This window comes from Lissotriton helveticus, chromosome 7 (genome assembly GCF_964261635.1).
Source record: "Lissotriton helveticus chromosome 7, aLisHel1.1, whole genome shotgun sequence".
In the NCBI taxonomy this organism is placed as follows: Eukaryota; Metazoa; Chordata; class Amphibia; order Caudata; family Salamandridae; genus Lissotriton; species Lissotriton helveticus.
Window position 1 is genome coordinate 629,678,601 of NC_136068.1, and position 22,726 is coordinate 629,701,326.

Genomic DNA, 22,726 nt, shown 5'->3' on the forward strand with positions numbered 1-22,726 from the left:
CAGGTTCCAAATCTCGATGGCGTGTCTGTGGACGGAGCGGGTGTTGAGCAAGATGCATTTCAGGTGGCTTTGGCTGTTGCTCGTCTTGGTCTTGGTCGGTGCTGGTGTAGTGGAGGTCTGGATGCAGGTGAACTTGCAGGAGTTGCAGCAGAAGGGTCCGTGGGTGCGTCTATCTATGTTTCCCTTAAAACATAGGCCAAATCATTAATGTATTGAGGTACATAACATGAATCCTTATGAAATGTATGGCACTTAGAAGTGGTTAGAAGTGGCTAGACATTAGATTATGAAATACTATGACATGTATATAATGAAGTACTGTAGATTTTTAAATGTATATAAACAAATGAGAATGTTTTTTCAACCAACAATATAAATCAAAATAATGAGACAAATATGTGCCCACTACTGTTTGATTTTCGTTTTTCTATTTCTTTGTACAATTGACTGTCATTTATGTTTCAAATTATAGTGTCAAAGACGGGTCACCTAATGAAGGCTCCCAAGCCGAAACGCGTGTAGTGCATCTACCGCTTTGCCTGCATCATGTCTCTCTTCCTTTTTTAATGTTTAACTATGTGTATGTCTGGATATATTTAAAAAATTCCAAAAATAATACCAATATATCATGAAATGTACTGAAATGTGTTTAAAAAATATCTATCTATAAATAAGCCAAAAATTATATTTTTCAAAACAATAAATCCTAAAAAATATATATTGTGTAGTTGTTGACAGTTTGTACATAGTGGGTTTTTAGACATATATACCGAATTGAATCGTATGACTAGTTATAGGCCTTTCCAAACCAGAATTCTCTCCCTATGTATGACTAGCAATTTTTCTATATAGGGGTCCCCTACTTTTCAAACTCAATATATAAAGCAAACAGCATAGGGGAAAGCGGGCACCCCTGACGGGTACCGCGATGTATCAGAATAGAAGCCGAATGCAGGTTGGTATATAAAAGTTTAGCCTGTGGGTTGATATATAACGCACACATCTGTTTAATAAAGCAGCCTGGTAGGCCGTTAATAGTTAATGTTGCCCATAATACGCGGTCGAATGCTTTTTCAGCATCTAAAAGGACCATCCCCATATTACGAGATGTCCTGTTAACAATATCGAACGCTGTTATGGCTGTATTAACATGAGCAGTAGTATCTCTACCAATTATAAACCCATGCTGAGGATCGGATATGAGATCTGTCGTAAAAGGCGCTAGCCGATTAGCCAGTACTTTGGCAAAGATTTTAGCATTGGAGTTAGTTAGGGATATTGGGCGATAGGACCCGCAATCTTCTGCAGATTTCCCCTTTTTAAGAAAGAAAACAATGTTAGTCATATCCCAAGATTTGGGAGCAAGGTATTTGCTGTGCTTATATTCATTCACAGGCATTATGGGATATGTAGTTTTGACATTTCCAGCATGTACTATTCACTGGGAGACTAATAAGAGGCTTGGGTTCAAAACTTCCAAAGTGTCCCAGCACGACTTCACCCTCGAGGGATGAGCTCTTCAAGCAATATGGGGAGCTTGAGTCCCTTGCATCTGAAGACACCGATGCGGCCCATTATTGCTTTTGGAAAAAGGGTTCAGAGGCCAGTAGCACATTTGTGCAGATCAGAATGGCAGCCAAGTAGGCAACTTATGGGACGGAACTGAAAAGAAAAAAATTGAAAGTTTTAATTTAGCCCTAAGCTGAAAATGTCAAAACTACATATCCCATAATGTGAATGAATATAAGCAGAGCAATTACCCCTACTAAAGACCACACCCACTTGAAAAAGACTTTTATGGAAACGCGTTATGATGTTTGGAAAGCTGCTGATCTAATAAAGGAATGTGCCAAGCCTCTGGGAGTGGAGCGTCTCTGTTTGAAAATATATAGTTGGGGGGGGGGGGGGGGGGGGGGGCTGTGGTCTGATACGCCAATACACCACTGGCAGTGACAGTGTGCCAGTGTTTTAGATCACTTTGATGAAGGAGATGTATCAAGTAACTATGCAGTATGGGCTAATATAGCTATTGAGAGAGTTCCGGTGACGACATAAACCATGGGGTCCAGTTGTTTGTAAATATAACCAGAATCCTTATTTAACCTTATCACACATGGCACTCGTTGCATATTTCTTACATGTTTATTTTCGGGTAGTTGGCTTGGAAAAAAAGCTGTGTTCTTCAAAGTGCAGCTAACAGTGGGTAGTTTTTAGAATTTTAGGCACAAATTAGGTTTTGTTTAATTTTCTTGATTAAGCTGTTGATAAAATAGCGAGCAATGGTGTGAGTCAGAGGATTTGCGTGAATCTGGAGTTATTGCATTTGCCACACAATCTGCAACGTTTGCAGATTTCACCCAAAATGTTGCTTCTAGCTCAAATGAATGAAATTAATACTGCCAGAGAACATGCGCATTGTTTTTTTTTTTTACTGCTGCATAATTTGGTTCTACATGCTTCATAGCCCTTATAGCCCTGACAATGTTTAAATGTTAAAGTTCTCCACAGTGGTTTGGGGACTGCCTGTAGGATGATATCTGTATTTCTCAGGCAACTGTGAAATATTATACATATTTCATGGTTCCCTGAGCGATATGGGTTTTTATACCACTACATTTTGTGCAATGTTTTAAAATCACAATCATGTATATGTATACGTGCAAATATTTTTTTCATTTTAGTGATGCTCATACAAGGTAAATATATGAATATTGTTAATTTTTATCTAAAAGATATTTAACCTTCGGGATTTAATGATGAAAAAACTGGGCTCTGCATCCTTAGCACCTGGTGCTGTACGCGATCTCAGTGCTTTGAAGAGTATGGCCCTTTCAGGTCGAGTGGGATTCTCTACTCATTTAGTACGAAGACTGATTAACTTTTGTTTTTGGATTACAGTCCGGTTCCACTGACTCTGTGGCCCTAAGTTTACTAACCTTCTTCTGGTTTGTTGAAACCATTTAAATGGTTCCTCCGCCACCTCACATTAGTCTAATACATTTTCTCTCATTAGAGTTACTCTTCTTGGTGTTCTCATTGAGAATTCCAAGATCATTTCTATTGATGCTTTATAATCCTATCAAGTATAGAGAGAGGGGGCTGCATGTCTCAATAAGTAGGAGTTACTCACCCTGTTGCGTCTGATTCTAGTGGTCCTATATTCTCCACCTCCCAGACACCATGCCCATCTACGCTTAAAAAACATTGCACCATTCATGCCTGGCAGCGATTGAAGACACTTGGAAACTAGTGAACAGGGCAGAGTGTAGGTTCTGGGCTTTTTTGACCTGTGCATATTCTGGCTTCTTTTTTATCCTATTTTGTGCTGTGCAGACATTGTCTCTCTGTAGTTGATTTCTGGCATGAGTATCTCCTGAGTCTGAAGGATATGAGACATAGGACTACTTGTACAAATGTCTTCCCGGTGAGTAAATGGTGCCTGGGCACCAGAGGCACTAAGGTATACAGTGTTTCCTTCCATTATAGTATTGTTGATTGCAGTGAGCAGAGCAGTGTACGTTGTGGTGTTAAGAATTGCTTCTCCTCAGTTCAGTGGCAGGTCACAAATGTAGCCTCTGAAAGCTAATATATATATTTTAACTCTTTCTGTTTATCCTAAGGAGTGAAGATTGTCTTCCGTGTGGGACTGGTATTATTACGACACACTCTGGGCTCAGTGGATAAGCTGCGTAGCTGCCAAGGAATGTATGAAACCATGGAAAAGTTGCGAAACCTGCCCACAGAGTATATGCAGGAAGCATTTTTAGTCCATGAGGTAAGAAGTGCTGGGTTGAACAAATGAGAGCATACCTTGCATAAGCAGATAATAAATTACCTGACTTCTTCTGTGTATGCTCTTCAACAAATGTCCTTGCTTAGGAAGTTCACTGAGCAACTGAAAACCCCAATTATTCCAGTATTGGAGCTTTCATAGATTCACATGCCTGAATCATTCCCTGTCGTTGAGATGGGAGTACCCGGTATATAAAAAAGCGATGCTTAGATAAGTACCAAACTGAAAAGAGGCCTAGGCCCATTTCCATTTTGCAGCCCATAACTCTTGTTATGTAAAAGAGACCAAAATTGTCCCTGAACCAATCTGAACCTCTCACCCTCTAGAACACTCCTTACAGAACCTTTTGCCCCTCAGATTTTTTACCGCACGTTGTGGTAGGGAGTCTCCTTTGAGCTCTGCTCAAGTGTTCTCTTACTACTTAAGATTTGGAGTATTTGCCAGTGAATTTCAACTGCTGATATCATCTGCATTGCTGACTACTAATTCATTCTACCTGAGAATGTCTGGAAAAGAGAAGAAGAGTTTGTTTAGAGCCTGTGTCACTTGTTCAAAGAAGAGGCTCTACACTGATCTACACTGATGACCCTCATTCTGACTACATCTACTGTCTTTACCTGGACAATCAAGCGAAAGACTGTAAGTTATGTCGTACCTTTTCGAGCAAAACTCTAAGGGACCATGAAGGACGCCTTTTAATATGGCTTCAAAAGCTTAAGTTCAGAATGGAGCTCATCTCCAGTGATAGTGATGAGGCATTCTCTTCGTCATCTAGGAGGTCCCAAAAGAGGAAGAAATCTCCTCATTCTCACACCTTAGAGGAGCGTCCTGAGAAGGCCCTCAAAAACACCACTCATTGGTCTTCTGGGCGAACTCCCTCAAAATCTCCTCAACATAAAGAAAAGGAGTGTAAGGGACGTGCTTCAGGGGTTAAGACTGTGAAAAAGACAGGTTCGGAGCCATCTAAGTCACCCCCTCAGGTCAAACAGGCCTTCAAGAAACCTTCCTCAATGCCTCCTGAGGTAAAATCAACAATTTCTAAATCGTTGACATAGAAGGCCTCGTTGTCGACAACGAAGATTGAGGTAAAATGGCTTCTAAAGAAGCCTTCACGTTCACTGACTGGTGATTCTTCGTCAACGATGGCACTGTCGACGACGGTATTGACACCGGTATCGTCGACGACGTTAATTTTAGCGATGACGACGACTACTCCGTCGGCGGGATCGTCGACGACTACGTCGTCAACGACTGATAAGACACTGATGCTGATGGCGGTTTTGATGACGACGATAGCATAGACGACGATGGTTTCGATGACGGGCTCGTCGACGAGGGAGAAAACACCAGAGAAATTGGAAGGTGCAAGTAAAAAAGAGAATTACACCGGAAATCACCTCACTGAGTAAGATTACGCCTCTTGTGCCATCACACCTGCTGGAGGAGCAGGAATCGAAAGAGGAGGATGAAGGCCCTTTTGGCAATGCGAGTAGTCCTTCACGACGATGACTATGAGGAGGATTACGGGGAGTATCAATACACACCCCAACATCAGAGATATCGTCAGGGTTACCAGGAAGAGACGGTTGGCATGCCATCTTCCTTCTTGATGGACCTACAATTTATGTTGGTGGATTATAAGAAGAGGTTTTCACCAACTCCAGGACTCAGGAGTTACCAGTACCTGCTCAGCGCCCACGCTCCATTCCAGCTACTACTGTTAGAAATAGGGAGTTACTGCCAGAGCCCTTACCAAGATCACCTCAACCAATGCCTCAACAGTATCCAGTCACCACGGATGATGACCAAGAAGAGGGTGAGATAACGGACCCTAACAAGGAATGGGATGATTACCTTATTCCTTCGCCTTTTTCTCCCTCTCCAGTGCCAATTGACACACCGCCGGAGGACTTTGGCGCCTCCTGGCAGAGAGGGTGGACGATTGGATAATGCTGGGAAAAGATTTTCTTCAATGTCTGCTCTTCTCGTCAAAGCTGCGAATGCCCTTGTCATCCTGGGCAGATATGACAGACAGATGTGGTGCGACCTAACACCTTACATAGATCTGATTCCTGAGGATAGTAGAGAGGAGGTCAAGAAGATCCTTCAGGAAGGAGAAAGGGCTTTGGCTGAAGTCACTGCTTTTAGATCGCTTGGAGGGGTGGCCGTTCTGCGCCTTCAAGGATGGCTGACCGCAACGGCTTTTAGGCTGGAGGTCCACAATAAGATCTTGGATCTTCCCTTTGATGGGGAGGCTTTGTTTGGGAAGCATGTGGATGCGTTGCAAAGCATCAAGAAGGATACAGATACCGCAAATGCCCTGGGCACTCTGCAGTACCCGAAGGTGCCCTTTCGAGGAGCTTGGGGTAGAGGACAGACATCGTATAGAGGGGGATACCAACAGAGCTGATACCCCTCCTACTCATCATCTTCGCAACCGTACGGGCAACAGTATGGGCAACGACAGACCGGGAGCTATACAAAATCTCTTCCTAGAGGAAGAGGAGGTTGTTAAAGGGAAGGACAACTCCCGAAGACAATGACACCCTTCAGGATCCGGCTGCACTTATCCCTCTCCCTCCAAAAGTTCCCCTGGGTGGAAGAATTTCCAAACATCTTCATTATTGAAGAAAAATAACTACGGACCGATGGGTCCTCAATCTAATGCAATTTGGACATACTCTAGAGTTCCTTTAAATCCCCCCTTGTACTCCTCCGAGGCGCCAGGAGGTCAAACATCTACATCAGGTGCGCTTGGAGATTCGAACAATGCTCCGAAAGGGAGCAATAGAACCGGTGCCAATCTGCCAGAGAGGAAGGGGATTTTGTTCCGTTTTTTTCCTAGTTCGAAAGAATGTTCTTCAATGGCGTCCTATTCTGGAACGGAGATCTCTGAATACTTATCTCAAAAAACCATCTTTCCAGATGGCTTCCCTCCAAGACATTCTGCTACTCTTGAACCCATGGGATCATTTGACCACCTTAGACCTGCAGGATGCGTATTTCCACATCCCCATTCATCTTTCCCACAGGCAGTACCTTCGATTTGCAGTAGCCGGAGACCATTACCAGTTCAAGGTATTGCCATTCGGCCTCAACTCAGCCCCAAGAATTTTCACAAAATGTCTGGCTCCAGTGGCTGCTTTTCTAAGGAGACAAAGACCCCAAGTGTTTCCTTACCTGGACGACTGGTTATTCAAAGTGCCTTCTTGAGCATTGTCTCAGTCGTCAACAGTGGCATGCGTAGAATTGTTTGCCGAGCTGGGCCTGACTCTGAACACGGAGAAGTCATCCCTCCATCCTGCACGGACCATCTCATTCTTGGAGGCGATTCTGGACACCACAGTAGACAAGGCCTATCCTTCTGTGGAAAGACAACGGAGGCTAATCTCTGTATCTGAGGCGTTTGCAAAAAGAAAGTGTCTTTCAGTATGCCGTTAAGTCATTACCACTGATGCATCCCAACCACCGGCTCCGCTGGTCATTACCACTGATGCATCCCTGGAAGGTTGGGGAGCCTTTCTTCAAGACCTCCAGGTCAGTGGCCGTTGAAAGTTCCAGGCGCAACAACTTCACATCAACCTACTAGAGCTCAGGACTGTGAGATTAGCATTGCTGGCTTTTCTGCCGAAAATACAAGGATCAACTGTACTAATCTGGACAGACAACACGATAGTGATACATTGTCTCAACAAACAGGGAGGTACAAGATCACTCCCCCTGTCTCAGGAAGCCCAAAAAATATGGGAATGGGCAGTCCAAATGGAATATCCCTAAAAGCGGAACATCTTCCCGGCGATCAGAATGTCAAGGTGGACACTCTGAGCAGGCTAAAATAAACTTGCCACGAGTGGGAGATCAATCAAGATATCCTAAAAGACATCTTCCTAAGATGGGGAGAACCGTTAGTAGACCTCTTCACGACAGCTCAGAACAAAAAATGCCGGTTCTTCGCAAGCTGGCTTCACCAACGGGGGTCTTGGGGGAATGCGTTTTTGATGGCATGCTCAGGCGTCTTTGCCTACGCCTTTCCTCCAATTCCCCTCCTGCCACGCATTCTGACAAAGATCAAAAAGGAACCGTGAAGAATGACCCCGATAGCCCCCTCGGTGGCCCAGGCAACACTCGTTCACTGAGCTTTTATTACTGTTGGAGGTTCACCCAATTCACCTTAAACCAATACCTTCGTTCCTGATGATGTCCCAGGGACAAGTACTTCATCCGGATCCGAATTCACTACGTTTAGCAGCCTGGCTTCTGAACACTATGAATTTCAACATCTAAATATTCCATCAGAATGCAGAGATATATTGTCAAAGGCCAGAGGGGAGAGTACAAACAAATCATACAGGATGAAATGGAAGAGGTTTTGTATATGGTGCCAGGAAGTTAATATTCATCCTCTGAGGTCGGCAGCTCATGAGATTATCCCTTATATTCTGCTCTTAGCAAAATCTGGCTTAGCCCATGCTTCTATTAAAGTGCATCTGGCCGCTATATCATGTTACAGAAGAACTTCCTCAGGACCATCTTTGTGGTCTGCTAGAATCATCAAACAATTCATGAAGGGGTTATTTCGAACCTTTCCTCCGGTAAAGCCTCCACCACCTCTCTGGCAGCTGAACATTGTAATTATCTCAATTAATGAAGCAGCCCTTCGAACCCATTCACAGGGCGGATCTCAAATTCCTATCGTGGAAGGTAGCTCTTCTCATAGCACTCACTTCGGCCAGGAGAGTTGGGGAGTTACAGGCTCTCACTATACAGGAACCTTTCTTGCAGTATAAGGAGGGCCGGATTGTACTCCGAACTAATCCGAAATTCATACCTAAGGTGCCTTCAGACTTTCATTTGAATGAGCCACTAATTCTTAAAAGATTTTTTCCTCAACCGACTACAGCGGCGGAGAGAGCTCCTCACTCACTGTCTCAAGTTTTATTTACAAAAGACAAAACTTTTCCGAAAGTCTTCACAACTTTTTGTATCTTTTAGTACGCCCAGGAAGGGTTTTCCTCTATCCAAAAGAGGGATTGCCCAATGGATTTCCAGTGCGATACAATATTGTCATCAGGCGGCAGGAAGCCGTTGAATGCACAGGTTTGTGTTCATTCTACAAGAGCAGTATCCACTTCCACAGCTTTGTTTGCTGGGGGGCCTGTCCAGAATATCTGCACGGTGGCTACCTGGAAGAGTACGCACACCTTCACCAGACATTACTGCATGGAAGCAGCCGCTAAGAACGATGTGGCAGTGGGACAAGCTGTGCTGAGAAAGCATTTACAGTGACGGTGAGCCCTCTTTCTTATCCCTCCTTCCTTTGTGTTGCATATTCACATTTTGTTATGCTTTTTGATGTCACAGATTAAGAGTGTTATATATTTTATTATCTTAATGTTGAAAGTGATCTCAATGTTGGAAGACATCTACAAGTATATATTTATACAGAGTACAGTTTTTCAATGCCTCTGCTGCCTGAAATCAGTTTTCGGCACAATAAAATGTGCTGGTTTACTGCTTGCTATTCTGATTCAGGCATGTGAATCTATGAAAGCTCCAATACTAGAGTAAGAAAACAAGTTTTTTTACCTGTAACTGTAGTTCTCCAGTATTGGAAGCTTTCATAGATGCACATGCGACCCAACCTTCTCCCCTGGGGGGCTCACCTTTGGATTTTTGGCACAAAAGATATCTGAGGTACAAGTGCTCTAAAATCTGAGGGGCAAAAGGTTCTCTCAGGAGTGTTCTAGAGGGTGAGAGGTTCTGATTTGTTCAGGGACAATTTTGGTATCTTTTACATAGTGAGAGTTATTAAATTGCAAAATGGAAATGGGCCTAGGCCTCTTTTCAGTTTGGTACTTATCTAAGCATTGCTTTTTTATATACCGGGGACTCCCATCTCGAGGACGGGGAACGATTCAGGCATGTGAATCTATGAAAGCTTCCAATACTGGTGAACTACAGTTATAGGTAAGTAACTTGTTTTCTTACCATAGGTCTCCTGTGTATGGTTTGAACAGATTCCCGCACTTTGAAACTTCACTGAAGAGCTGCAAACACATTTAAACTGCTGCGCTGTGGTGTCAGTTACCTGCTTCAGTAGTTGCCCTCATGCTATCTTGAGTCTATTGACACCCCTGACATCTCAGGATGTCCTTCTCTGTTGCAAGTTATAGGCCAAGAGCACAATTCTAGGCTTGACTTCCCCATTTCTTGCATATAAAAAACACCCTTGGCTGCCATTCATTGGATGTAGATGTGTACTTGAGCCATTGCCTTGTATTTGAAGTCTAAGCTTAGACGCCCGAGAGGTTTCTTTTGCTCGGTTAATTGTTTATTATTAGAAGCCTGAAACTGGGTTGCTCCATGTACTCCAAGACATTGCTGTCATAAGTTCTCACGCAGTCACTGTCCACTGAGTGATGTGTTTTTCAGCTAAGCAGAGAACATTGTTTGCTGCTGATTTAAATGTGTGTGCAGTTGTATTAGTCTTTTCTTAATCAGAAATATTAAGGCAAAGTTTGCTACCTGAAAATGGTTTTAGAAATTGTGAAGGATACGGGCAGCATCTCCATATTCGGGTCCTCTCCCAAGCAGTTTCTCTTGTGGGGCTATCCTCCATAATATGCATGCATGTGGTCTTTGTCCAGCATCAAACAGTTTGATATCTGTTGGTAGTCTTTCCTTCCAAAGATTTCCAGGACCTGATTGGGAAAGTCGGATAATGGAAGTAAAGGTCAATATCAATCAATCAATCAATCAATCAATCAGAACATTTGTGTAGCGCACTACTCGCCTGTGAGGGTCTCAGGGGGGAGGCTACTGCTCGAAATAGCAGTCTTGAGTAGTCTTCTGAAGGCTAGCAAATCATGCGTCTGCCGTAGGAGGATGGGGAGGGTGTTCCAGGTCTTGGCGGCGAGGTGGGAGAACGATCTGCCGCTGAAGGTCGCTCTACGGATTCAGGGGACAGTGGTGAGGGCGGCGGAGCGGAGCTGGCGGTTGGGGGTGTAGAAGGTGAGTCGTCTGAGGTATGCTGGTCCGGTGTTATGGAGAGCCTTGTGTGCGTGGGTGAGGAGCTTGAAGGTGATCCTCTTGTTGACGCGGAGCCAGTGCCTTTCTTTTTTAACCTCACACCACAGTCAGCCCACAGCCACCTCTGCTGAAACTCCGAACTCATTTTACTTTGAATCTGAGATTTCAGCTGAAACAAACTACTTAAATATAGTTCCAGGAGCTCCCTTGAGGTGTTTCCTCCGGGGTAGCTCTGGGTGTTACAAGGTGTATTGTTTAATCAGATTGCATTCTGACAATCATGCAAGAAAACATCCAGATGAAAGTCTTTGGTATCTCTAAGGGCAATAGATAATCGTTGTCATTCACCTACTTCTGTGACTGCTTATTTTGCTAAAAAAAATCAATGCCTATACGCATTTCTTGTCTTTGCACAAATGATTACCTGGACAAAGAACCAATATGATAAAAACTCACATATCTGGTTAAAATGTATTTATTGCACCCAAGAGAGTTGCCCATAAAGTCCAGGCTGTGCCTAATAAACCTCAAAATATTGGACGGAGTCTGCTAAGATCGTGACCGCCTGCATCACATTGGGAGAGCGGTGTCCCCGGAATGTGTGTGATGTAGTGGAGCAAAGGGTACATTTATACACACGATTTTGGGCTACCCAGCTATTCAGGAATGTTGGTCACGAGTGGTGAGGAAACGGTCACTCTTTATTTATTTATTTATGCGATTTTTAAAGCGCTGCAATTACCCATAGGTGTCTCGGCGCTGTGAGCTAAATCTGATACCCGTAATGTAAATCTCTAAAGCAGTATTTTGTGTATTTTATGAATAATCAAGTCATTGAGAAAACAACCATGTCTTTAGTTGCTTTCTAAAGATAATCAGCGTGGGACTGGATTTTATGCTAAAAGGAAGGGAGTTCCATAATTTTGCAGCTGCGATGGTAAAACGTCTGTCTCCCCAGTTGACTTTCCTTGTTCTGGGTATATGAAGGAGATGAGCAGTATTGGAACGAAGCGTTCTGGGGGTTGATAGAGGCTTGAGTGAACTCCTAAGAAATCCAGGTCCAGTATTATTTATTGCCTTGTAGACAATACAAAGGGACTTGAATTTCGTGCGACTTCTGACCGGAAGCCAATGCAGTTGATCCAAATATCTAGAAACAGAGCTAAATTTTGGAATGCCCAGTAAAACTCTAGCTGAGGCATTCTGTATCATTTGAAGTTTGGAGATGACCTTTTCTTGTGCATTGAGGAAGAGGGCATTGCAGTAGTCTGTGCGTGAAAACACCAGTGTTGAAATTAGTGTTTTTCCTGTAGTTGTGGGAAGATATGGAAGAAGTTTCTTTATTTTCCTTAAGATGTTAAATGATGATGAAACTACAGCGTTCACATGATGGTGGAAAAGGAGTTTATCATCAAATATTACTCCCGAGTTTCTGACTTTACTGACTGGTTCAGGTGGAGTGCCCATTTCCTCCGGCCACCATGAGGGAGACCACAAAGGCTGAATCTTACCAAACAGCATTACTTCCGTCTTTGATGAGTTAAGTTTTAGACAGTTGGAAGCCATCCAACTGCTGATGGCCCTCATGCCATCTTTGAAGTTTGCTGCTATCTTGGGACCGTTTTTATGTATGGATAATACCAACTGGGTATCATCGGCGTATGTTGTTAGGTTGATGTTATAGGCTTTTATTACCCTCGCTAAGTCCGAAACATAGATATTAAAAAGGGTCGGACTTAGCGAGGAGCCCTGTGGAACTCCACAAGGAAGGATGAAGGTAGGAGAGGTGAATGTGCCTAACTTAACTGCCTGTTTGCGGTCCGCCAAGAAAGATGTAATAAGATCTCTGGCTTTGTGTTTAATGCCGATGGCCTCGACACGGCCGATCAAAGTAGAGTGATCGACCGTGTCGAAAGCCGCCGATAGGTCCAACAAAATCAACACAGCCTGTCCGCCGTTGTCCATCGTGGTTCTTATTTCATCTGCCGCCTTGAGCAGACATCCCTCTTAAGCCAAGGTATATTCTGCTCAATGTACCAGATGATATGGACGTCCCCTCAGATAAACTCCTTTTTTGCGACCTGGGGCTGGCTGGTGGCCAAGCGCGATGTGGCACGTCGCTAGGGAGTACCAGAAGTCACAACCTTGGGAGAATGGAGGAAGGGGATGAACCTGTGCATGGCGGAAAGGGATAGACCTATGCATTGCGGAAGGGGATAGACCTATGCATGGCGGATGAAAAAGTCACTTAAAGGATTAGGGGGTGTCCTAGACTTCCCTGCGGATGTGGTGAACCCTTTACTGTGATTGTAAGTGAAGTATGTACTGTAATGTCATCTCACTTATTCTTGCAGTACATCCTCCTTGATGCTACTCCTGTTTGCTATGTGCTTGATCTTTGTAAACAGATGTTTGTGTACTCCTGCCTCCTCTTATGTTCGACACCTGGTTGGGGTGCAGGTTTGCACCCTAATTTACTGTTTGTCATGACAAAAAAAAGAAAAATATATATTTTTTTTAATTAATTTAGTGAGCTGGTGGAGAGAGTCCTCATGCATTAAAAAACGTTCTGCTCCACACAACGCTGTTATTTGATGCTTATTCTTGCTTGGGCAGGTGTTGTGTCCCATACACGGCGAAGAATGAGCAGAGAGCAAAAGCAATAGGTATTTAGTCTCTTTAAGCATCATCAGCACAACAGGATGATTTTCAGTGTTTTGATTTTGCTGGTGGTACCCCTTCTTCTGTACCATAAACATCCCCCCACCCCCAGGCCCCTTCCTCCAGGGAAATTAAATCTTTTTCACAACTTCCACAGTACTGACTATTCTGTGGACTGCATTTTAGATGAGTTTGTAACACCTCTCCAACTCCAAAGTCCATTATATTTTTGCTTGGATATTGACATCCTCTATTTAAAAAAAGACATCACAAAAGGAAAGCAATTTACACTTCATCAATCAGTGCACTAGCACCAACTTTTCATAAATAGCGGTGTCTTACCATAGCAGTTTATTCACCAAAATGTATGAGGTAGTGGAACTGGCTTAGCGGCTTTCTAAATCTCAATATTTGGTTTTACTGACATCACGTGACCTTTGACTCGCCCATTCTGGCACCATCATCACAAGAAGTCTGATGTACCTGATGACCTCTCTCGGGGTAACCTTACTAAAAAACCAAGGACATTCTACAGTAAGTTCATTAGTGTCTCAAATTAAAACATCATTGGTCCAAGCATAGTTATTGCATGACCAGACACACCCTGAAAAGCTGAAGCACAGCTTCAGTTGTTGAGAAAGTGGCTCGCATCTAAAATCATGGGTTCAAATGCTGATGAACAGCCTATCTGAAAGAAACAGTTAGTTATAGATTCCTTACCTTAGAATCTCCCCCAGTCGTCAAAATGGGTCCGGCAAGTTTTTCCTCAGCAGTACCCCTGTACGTCGGAAGGTGGCGTCGGTCGACTCCTTGCTCGTCGTTGTGGTCGCTGGGATGACGTTGCAGTATCAACATAGACGCTGCCTTCGCACGCTGACATCCGTTCTTTCTTTTTCCAGGCCAGGAAGCGCAGATCCGTTGAGAGGGGTACCCCCAGTCAATTTTTTTTTTCACAACCAAGTTTATCCCCCAGTCAATTTTTGACTGAACGTTTTCTCGACTTTTGTCGACTTCTTCGTTCTTGAGTTGATCGACTCCTGGTGCACGAGGGATGCCCGGCTATAAGGCTTTCAGTTCCTGTAACCGACTCATGTCTGTGACGGACCTGCAGCGCGTGTGCCTCTACTGTCTGTAGCGCGACCCCAAGTCGTGCTCCGACTGCCGGACCATGGCCCGAAGTCTTTGCGGGAGCAGTCCTGAAATTCTTGAGGCCCGTTAGTTGACTCTGCGCCGCTTGAGGTCCCTGTCGCGGAGGAAGTCTAGGGACTAGTCGCGAAGTCAACACCATTCTTCTTCGAAGTCTTTGCACTCGGGGTCAGGTAAGTCGAAGCACAAAAAGAAGTCTAAGAAGCATTGTCGCTCTTCGACTTCTCCCATCGGCCGACGCGACGAGGGATGCGGGTGCTGCCCCTTCCTTGGCTCCGCGTCTGGAGCCTCCTGGGTCGACTTATGGTGCCCCTACCTTTCTGGGACCCGGTGCGACCCCTGCCCTGCTTCGGAGTATCTACGAAACAATTGCATGCCATCTTTGGGCAGCCCTACTCCGCCGGCGTGCCTTTTGGGCTCCGTGGACTCGGCTGGGGGGCCCTGGGGCTTCGGCTCGGTCCCGCCGGGTCCCCCTGCATCCAGGCCTGGATCCGGATCAGCGCCGGTCGACCTTGTTATGCTTCCCCCGGCGCCGATTCCACCGGCACCACGTCTCCCACCGGCTGTGTCCCCAGCCGACATCTACCCCGGCCTCCACCTCGAGGTAGACACTGATGCCGACGGATACTTTTGTGCCCCTGTTCTACCCTGGCTCTTTGAGACCAGATTGGCAGCCAGTGGAGGGTGAGGAGGACTGGGAGTGGTATGGAGACCCTTTAACAGATCAGCTGGTGTATGAGCAGGACTGGAGAGAGGAACTGGGGAAAGCCATTGGTTTGGATACCTCACCCGACCTTGGCATGTTGTGTCCACCTAACGTCGGAGTGTCATACGCAGTGGTGTTGCATAGGGCGGCCGAGGCTCTCCACCTCGAGCTACCCACGGTGGCAGTCAGGACTAACCTCCTGACAGAGGTGCTTCAACCAGCAGCAAGCTCTTCGGAGCCCATGCTGCCGTTTAATGAAGCCCTGACCGACATCCTTTTGGGCACCTGGTCCAGGCCCAACACTGGGGCTCCTGTGGACAGGATGATTGCCCGATGCCACCGCCTGGCCCTGGGTGACCCCAATTTCCTCTCCCAACACCCCATCCTGAGAGCTTGTTAGTCCAAGCCTCCACGTCCCAGGGCGAATTCCCTACCGCTCCCCCAGACAGGGAATCCAAGAAGCTGGATCATCTTGGGAAAAAGATGTTTTCTTCCTCCAGCTTGAGACTGCGGCCGGTAAACACTGCATGTCTATTGGGCCGTTACACCAACTCCGTGTGGGAAACGGTTGCGCAAGTCCTGCCTCAGTGTCGGAGGAGGCCCGGGCCGTGCTCTCTCGAGCGGTTGCTGAAGGGAGAGACGCAGCGAAGTTAACCATCCGCTGTGGGCTGGATACCGCTGACGCACTTGTCAGGACGATTTCCAAGTCAGTAGCCCTTCGATGCTACGCCTGGTTGCGTTCAACTGTTTTTTCCAGGGATGTCCAATCCACACTTATGAACATGCCCTTTGATGGCTGTCGCCTTTTCGGCGACAAGGCAGACAACGCGCTAGAGCGCTTTAAAGACTCTCCGGCTATGGCCAGGTACTTGGGCCTCTCCACCACCCACCCTGCACACTCTGCTTTTCGCCCCTTTCATGGCTACGGAAGGTGTGCCCCGCTACGTCCTGCCCAGAGCCACGGACCGGCGAAAGCTGTTCAGCGTCAACGCGGCTGGAGACGTGGGAACCACCGCCGTGGTTCTGGGGGCCAGCGGGCGGACCAGTCCACCACAGCCCCCTATGCAGCGGCCTCCAAATCCTCCTAGTCTGACCTTTCAGGACCACCACAGTGGGCGGCAGGATGCACCATCACCTCCCCCACTGGCACACTATCACGTCGGACAGGTGGGTTTGCAAATAGTCTGAAGGGGCTACTCCCTCCCCTTCATGACTACCCATCGATCCATGCCACCTCAGTACTATCGCATGTGGGAGGATCACCTGGCCATTCTCCTACTGGAAGTTTCGGCTCTCGACGAATGGATCCATTGAGTGCGTTCCTGCCCCAGAAGTAGGTCATGGTTGCTATTCCCACTACTTTCTGGTGCCTAAGAAGGACAAAGGCCTGCGGCCTATCTTGGATCTCAGGAACGTCAACCGCTTCCTCCGGAAGGAGAAGTTCAAAATGTTGACGCTCGCTCAGGTCTTGTCTGCCCTCGACTGGGAGATTGGATGGTAGCGTTGGACTTGCAGGACACCTATTACCACATCCCCGTCCTGCCGGCCCACAGGTGTTACCTGCAGTTCACGGTAGGCCGCGAGCATTTTCAGTTTACTTTGGCCTTACCAGCGCCCCTCGGGTGTTTACGAAAGTGATGGCGGTGGTCGCAACTCATCTGTCAAAGTCAAAGTCATGGTACTTATAGAGCGCACTGTCACCAGACGGTCACCATGCGGCGTCGCCTATGCGGCTTCCTGGCGCTGATACTCATACCGCTGTGGAACCCCTCCTGGCTTTCCCTGTGAAGTGTCCACTCCTGGGCACCCCCAGGGTGAAGCCAGGCATCCTTAGCGCTGTTGGGGCCAGTATGGAGGCTAAGCAAGCTATTGCCCAGAGTTGCAGCGTGGGGCCCGTGATTAGAATAGGCACCGAGGCGAGAATTCACCCATACGGCCACAGGATTATGAAAAGAAGTTCCATATTTAGGACCTCCTATTTCCGCCTCCTTGAAGGTAAAAGAGTGCCCCATAAGTATTTGACTCCTATACTATTATTAAGTCGTTAACTGCTCAACTGAAGAGTTTTGAATTAGAACAAACCAGGAATGAGTATACTTCACCAGGCCCATACTTTACAGATCCTACAGGATCCACTGGAAAATTAAAGCTGCTTTCTCCCTTTTCTGCGAAGGTTTCTCCTCGTAACAAGTGACAAAGAGAGTCATTATTTGGTTTTGGTCTTGATAAAGATGGAATAAATTACGAATACCATCGAAACGCGTTGACGCTCTAAATTTAGACACAATCTATTCACTCTGCATTGTTGGAACAAGGAGGAAAATGCACTAACCACCTGGCAATGCGCGTTACATGCCCCTGTTTTGTTGTAGATGTGTTTAACTACATGACCAATTAGTCTGGTCTGCGTTTGAAACTCTCTCTTGCTGCTATATTGTTTTTTACTAAGAGCTTTGTCATAAAATGTAATTATTTTTTATTCTTATGTTGTTTTTAATCCATTGAATTGTAGACAGAATGTCCTTAGAAAGAATATTTTAAATTGTTTTTTGTAATTAAATAAATGTAATACTATATTCAATTCGTTTTGTTGCCATTGAATTATATATCGTGTATATTGTCTCTCTATTATATGGGGTACAAGTACTCACCAGAGTATAAAGTGTGTAAGAAGGTAGTGATTGAAACAATTAGTTAGGTGTGAATGGGACAATACTTCTTTTCTCTTACCTTAACGCATATTAGCAGTCACCCCTTTGGGATTTCTCTTTTATTCTACTGTCATCTCCCACCTCCAGACTACGCCGACCTCCTGCATTCGCTCGGGTTCTCCATCAACTTGCCGAAGTCACACCTGACCCCCTCTCAAAAGCTCCTCTTCATCTGAGCCGTTCTGGACACAACACAGTTTCGGGTTTATCCTCCCCAACAGCGACTCCGGGATATTCGGGCTATGATTCCGATCTTTCAGCCTCTATCCTGGGTTTTGGTAAGGATGACCCTCAGGCTGCTGGGTCTTATGGCCTCCTGCATCCTGCTGGTGGATCATGCCAGATGGCATATGCGGGCTATGCAGTGAGACCTGAAGTTCCAGTGGGCCCAACGTCAAGTGGATCTGTCCAATTGCGTCCAGATCTCGGAGGGCGCTGCTCACCAATTGCAGTGGTGGCTTACGAACCAGGATTGGGTCGAAGTCAGATCTCTCTCCCATCCTCAACCAGAGTTCACAGTGGTGAAAGATGCATCACTCCTGGGATGGGGCGGTGGAGATCAGAGGCCTCTCGTCTCCGGTGGAGTCCTGGCTCCACATCAACCTTCTGGAGTTTCGGGCGATTCGTCTTGCACTCAAGGCATTCCTTCCCTCTGTCTGGGAAAGAGTAGTGCAGGTGTTCACGGACAACACTACCGCCATGTGGTACTGCAACAAACAAGGCGGGTGGGGTCGTGGACACTGTGTCAGGAGGCCCTCCGCCTCTGGACATGGTTGGAACATCAGGGCATTTCCCTGGTGGTTTAACACTTTGCAGGTTCTCTGAACACCAGGGCGGACGAACTCAGCCGCAGGTGCATGATGGATCACGAATTGCTCCTTAACTCGGAGGTGGTGCAAGGTCTCTTTCAGCAGTGGGAAGAGCCTTGGTTAGATCTATTACCTTTTCTCTTCTCACTATTTTATTCACCCTTATTGGTCCTGACGAAAGCCTAAGATCCTCTGACTACCAAAGGCTGAAACATGTTGACCTCTTTTTAAGATACGAAATGCACTTGAACCCCTAACAATTTCAAAAAGTGCACCACTAACTTTTTAACTAAGTCCGAATCCAGACCTATTAAAACTTTCTCAGTCTGGCTGTCCGGATTTTTTAACTACACCGTCACCACAACCCCTCCCCTACTATTCACGATCACTACTGCCTTAAACCAAAGGCAATACCTCCTGGTGGAGGGTGCACAATACAAAAAATAACTCAATGATTACGCACGCACGTGTAAAAAAAGCGGGTACCCAGTATATACCGCTAAGAAAGAACCATCCTAGTACACGTGTATGAGAGTTATATTTGATTGGGAGATACCAGTTCCTCGACTTGTGAAACCCAAGGTTTAAGCAGGACAAGTGATCCTTTCCCCCCCCCCCTTGATCATAATAGATCTATTCGCCACCAAAGAGAATGTGCAATGTCAGCACTTCTGCGTGTTGGAATTTCCAAGGCAGCACTCACTAGGCGACGCTTTTCGACGCAAGTGGAGTTGCGGTCTTCTATACACCTTTCCGCCTATACCACTTCTGCCCAGAGTGCTGACGAAGATCAAGCACGACTGGGCCCAAGTCATTCTTGTGGCTCCGGATTGGGCACGAAGAGTCTGGTATCCCAAGCTCCGCAACATGGCCATCGATCCTCCAATCAGACTGCCTCTTTGGGAGGATCTTCTGTCGCAGCAGCAGGGGACGGTCCTCCACTCTAACCTGTCCAGCCTCCACCTCCTTGCGTGTAGATTGAGCGGCGGCAGTTGACATCGTTTGACCTGCCTCCCAAAGTCTGCAATGTTATCTTGGCAGTCAGGCATCCCTCCCCTTAAACGGTATACGTCTGCAGAATTTGTGGCATGGTTCACAGCAAAGGCTGTGGATCCCCTTTCTGCCCCTCTTTCTAAGGTTCTGTTGTTCCTACTTTCTTTGGTGTCGCAGGGCTCTACTCTGGGCACTCTCAAAGGCTACCTCTCGCCATTTCTGCCTTCCTTAGGCTTCCTGATCAGCCTTTTTTTTTCAAGTCCCCTATTGTAAATAGATTCCTTAAGGGCATTACTCATCTCTTTCCTCCTGTTCCCTTCGTAATGCTCCAGTGGGACTTACCTTATGTGCGCTCCCTTTGAGCCTCTGCATAACTGTCCTCTCAGGCTTCTTACTTTGAAAACTGCCTTTCTGGTGGCCATCACCTCTTCACGCAGGGTGAGTGAGCTACAAGCTCTTTCTTCCAAGCCTCCCTTTCTGGCTGTCCATCCGGACAAGGTTGACCTTAGAACTATACCTTCCTTTCTTCCCAAGGTGGTTACTTATTTCCACATTGGCCAAACCATCACTTTGCCCACCTTCTTTCCACATCCTTCAAAAGAGGAAGAGGGGCTCCACCGGCTGGAACCAAAACGTGCGCTTTCCTTCTATTTGGATCGCACAAAATAACTCAGGATCGACAGCCAGCTCTTTGTTGGTTACGTGGGAGCTAAGAAAGGACGGTGTGGTCGTGGTACCCTTAACAGTTTGTCTACTCCCCTTCTAAAGTAGTCAGTCCCAGACTAAATTTGTGTACTTTATACTCTTTATTCGGTTTGGGCTTTAGGTCTTAACCAGTCTCTTAAGTCCAAAAACAAAACACGCTGTATAATTCTAGGGCTCTTCCACTGCGAGCTTCCAGGGGGTCTCTCTTCCCACCGTCCTCTCCCGGCCAGTGTGTTTGGACCCAAAAAGATACCAAAAAAAAACAAGTCCCAGGCTACTTGTCCTTTTGGTTGCATATGAAAATTGGGGGGGCTCGCACCATCACAAAGTCCCTAACGTGCTGAGCCTAATGTGGTTGGGGAAACATTGGTGCCATTAGTGCCCTGTTACTCACGCCCACAGCCCCCGTATTAACCCCGAACATGCACGTTGCACTTGCCTCCTCCCACGACTCTCCTGGGCCATGGTGTACGGAGACCCCGCCTCCTCGCCCTAGGGGAGACTCGAGGTCCCGGGCATGGTGCTCCTAGAGCAGTTTCCTCTGGTTGGGTCTGGTCCGCTGTCGCGTCTCTCCCGTGCCGGCTCTTCGGTGGAGCTAGGCTCCTCGTCCTCCTCTTCTTGTCCGCACTGAACTCCTCGAGGCTCCTCCGATTCCCGACGGTCCACGTCCTCCTCTCGGTCTCTCGTCTCTCCAGCCGAACGCCAGGTTCCCAGCTTTCTGCGCTTTTCATCCGTCCCCGCACCTGGGCTTTCCTCAACCACTGGACCGTCAACCTCACTTCCGGAACCCTCCTCCTCGGCGGCCATATTGGGTTGGTCGGTGTCCTTGTCGGGTGAGGGTTCGAAACCCTCAGTCGGGCCGTTCACAAACAGACCATCACCAGGTGAGTCATTCTGTGTATTAAAGCCTGCTATTCTTTGGCAAAGAAGGAGCCTCCAGTGAGACTGTGCCTCCATTCCACCAGGATGACGGCAGCTACCACTGCTTTGGGATGAGGAGTCCCCCTAAATGACATCTGTCAGGCAGCTACGTGGGCATCGCTGCACACGTTCACCAAACACTGCTGCCTGGACAGCCAAGTCCAGAGAGACGGCGTTGGAAAGTGGTTATTGGTAGGGGCAAATGTAGGTCTGCCACTGGCAATAAGGCAACTAACATATGGTAGGATCCAGCATAGGTCTTTGAAAATAATTCCCATGCTCAACCCTTGGTGTAACGTGGCTGCAAGCAGACAGGCTTAACTTCAAGGACAGGTATGTAAAGCACTTAAAAATACCATTTCAGTAAATAATTAATACACAACACATAATAAATATCCAACACCAATGTATAAAAATAGGAAGTATATTTTTATCTTTAAAATGACACTAAAACGACAAAAATCCAATGTAGGGAACCGGAGATATGAATTTTCAAAGATTTAATAAAATATAGCACTTAGAAGAATATAGCACTATATTGTGATACCTGCTCGCAATAGACCAGGGCAAAGTCAAAGTTTCAGGCCGGGCGCGATGGAGCCCTGAGCGGCTACAGCCCCTGGCATGTCCTGGTCTCAGTTTCTACCTTCAAACTTAGAAACTTTTCTAGAGCTTTTTCTCTTGAGGCCTCTTGAAGCTCCCAGCCAGTCGTTGTGACGAGGTCCCGGTGAACTTCCCTGGAGCAGATCTAGAAAATATTTCAAGTTTGCTTCTTCTGGCCAAACCAGGAATCCAGGCCCACACGCGATGGAAGGCAGGCGGCTTGGCTCTCGCAGTTGCTCCCGGTCGACTTTTCTACGAGCGGACTTGGAAACTTTTCTGGAGCTTTTTCTCGCGTGGTCTCTTGATGCTCCTCATGTAGCCGGATCCGGTGAGGGTTCGCCGGCTTCAAATTTTCCCTAGCCCCGGTCAATCTCTGGAAGTCGATGGTATGGAGCTTTTAGCGGGACGAACCTGGGTAGCTTGTCCGGCTCGCGGTTGAAGGCAGGCGGCCTGGCTGGCCAGGTTGAGTCTGTCCCTCTATGGAGCTTTTTTTCAAAGTTAGTCCAAAGTTTTCCAAACTTCTTGAATTTCTTCTTGAAGTTCCTCAAGAGGTCCCACGGTGTCTCAAACTTACTCCATGGGTCTGGAAGCTCCAAGATGGTCCTTGAAAGTTGAGGTCTTCAGTTCCCACAATCCACTGGTACAAGAC

The 22,726-nt window shown here is 46.5% G+C and overlaps 1 protein-coding gene across 1 annotated transcript in view; it reads left to right on the forward strand.

Moving 5' to 3' along the window:
• The window catches only part of TBC1D10B (TBC1 domain family member 10B), a 367,011-nt gene that overhangs the window by 320,820 nt on the left and 23,465 nt on the right, over nucleotides 1-22,726 (forward strand). Inside the window, exon 8 of the mRNA XM_078652863.1 lies at nucleotides 3,621-3,775. Within this exon, the coding sequence (XP_078508989.1) occupies nucleotides 3,621-3,775 (155 nt within the window). The remainder of the gene's footprint in view (nucleotides 1-3,620; nucleotides 3,776-22,726) is intronic.